The sequence below is a fragment of the Aplysia californica genome, unplaced genomic scaffold, assembly GCF_000002075.1.
Source record: "Aplysia californica isolate F4 #8 unplaced genomic scaffold, AplCal3.0 scaffold00004, whole genome shotgun sequence".
Classification (NCBI taxonomy): domain Eukaryota; kingdom Metazoa; phylum Mollusca; class Gastropoda; order Aplysiida; family Aplysiidae; genus Aplysia; species Aplysia californica.
The window spans coordinates 3,016,728-3,018,754 of NW_004797274.1; the positions used below are offsets into that span (position 1 = coordinate 3,016,728).

Below are 2,027 nucleotides of genomic sequence, written 5' to 3' on the forward strand. Positions count from 1 at the left end.
CCCCTCCCCCGATTCATTGTTTGTTTTAGAAAATGCTTTGCGGCACTTGCAACACAATAATTTTGTCATAAAAGTGCAGAAGATTAGAGGTGTTACAAGAGAATGACAAACACAGAAAAGAAGAAGAAGAGATAATATGGTCAATAGATGATAGATATTTGATAGGAAAGAAAGAGCAACCCTCAGCAGAGCACCCGCGAACATCTTCACCCGATTCGATAAAGTCTTTAGGAAAGTGTTTTTGAGTAGAAACATTCGTGATTTACTAAATGTACATCCGATGATTGCTGTTTAATTCTCTTCAGAAGTTAGTGAAGGTCTAGACGTCTATTGCTCCTGCCCAATTTTAAAAAATGTTAAGAAAACTTTACAAGTATGTGTGATTGTATTTCGTATGTGACGTCAAAGCTACCCACAATTTGGCCCCACGGAGAGTAGAGACTCAGGATGGGCATAAGGGGTCAAGAAAATACGTGAAAAAACCAAAAGCATTAACAAGAACAAAGAACCTCCTCCCCCCTCTTCAGAAAATAACAACATACAAACAAACAAACAAACAAACAAACAAACAAACAAACAAACAAACAAATAAGCATACATACATACAATCAAACAAACAGACAAACACACAAACAAATAAAGTAAAAAAAAACCCAACAAAACAATCAAACCAACTCACGGCTGAGGTCCACGGGTCTGCAAGGGCAGGCCACTCTGTCGGCGTACTCCCTGGAGAACCAGAAGAGCAGCTCGCTGTGTGCCTCCACCGGGCGCACCGTGTAGAAGTAGATGTGCTCCCCGTGCTGGCACGCCACCAGGTTCTGATGCTGCTGGCTCGGGGACACGTTCAGGAAGTGCTGCCAGCTGGAGCGCTCGGGGTCTGTGGTTTGGATCACGTGGTCCAGGCGACCGTCTTTGTAAACCTGATGAGATAGAGGGTAGATACCGGGGTTGTGGGTGTTGTTTTGTTTTAGTAGAGGTTTTACGGCGCTCGCAACTGCATAAGGTCATATGAGCGCCAGAAGATTAGAGGTGTTACAAGCGAGTAACAAACATAAAAAGAAGGAGGGTAGATGGTGAGACTGTAAGGTGGTTGTAGCTTTTTAAAATGTCTGTCTGTCTGTCTGTCTGTCTGTCTGTCTGTCTGTCTATTCGTCTGTCTGTCTTTCTGTCAGTCTGTCTGTTCGTCTGTGCGTTTGTTTGTTTGTTTGTTTGTTTGCTTGTATTTTTTTAATGACAGCGAAATACATTCTCAGTCTATTGGTGTTAGAACACTTAATTAGCTGCTTGCACTGTACGCTTTGCGGGTTAATTATCTAATTTAAAAAAAAATAATTTTTTTTTTTTTGGGGGGGGGGTTGCTTTTTTACTGGGCTGTGTTGCCCAGACATCATCTATATAACGGTAATTGTGAATCTTGACATATATAACGTATCCTCAATCTTGACCTTGCAGGACACTCTTTTTTCCTTTCTGAACAATGGCGTCTTATAATCTGGCCCGTTTCAATGTATCGAGTTTAAACGATTGTAAAGAATGCTCCAGAGCTGAGAAAACTAAACGGAAGACTGTTTCAGACTCTGATTAGATATTTCCTATTAAAGACCGAAGCTTATTTAGTGTAACAAACGCTTGTTTTTTACATTGTTTTGTATACTTGTTGGTGACAGTTACAAACAAAGGAGTGTGAAATGAAACACTAAAGAGGGCGTTACATAAACATTGAACCACGCGGCTGGTGTCAGTTCCTTCTCATGGATGAGGTACAAGAGATAAGCTCTCTCTCGCTCTCTCCTCCTTCCTCTCTCTCTCTTCTTCTCTCTTTCTCTCTCTCTCTTTCTCTCTCTCTCTCTCTCTCTCTCTCTCGCTCTCTCTTGCTCTCTCCTCTTTCCTCTCTCTGTCTCTCTCTCTGTCTGTCTGTCTCTCTTTCTCTTTCTCGCTAACTTTCTTGATATCTCCCTCTGTCTCTCTCGTTCTCCTTAGTCTTGCTTTCTCTGCTTTGCCTGTTTCTCTGTTGTTGTTGGGGG

At 42.0% G+C, this 2,027-nt stretch overlaps 1 protein-coding gene across 1 annotated transcript in view; it reads right to left on the minus strand.

The window, feature by feature from the left end:
• LOC101864493 (PR domain zinc finger protein 1) overlaps positions 1-2,027 on the minus strand; it is a gene marked incomplete in the record, with an annotated part of 79,123 nt that overhangs the window by 15,774 nt on the left and 61,322 nt on the right. Inside the window, 1 exon segment of the mRNA XM_013079958.2 lies at positions 680-923. Coding sequence (XP_012935412.1) covers positions 680-923 — 244 coding nt within the window.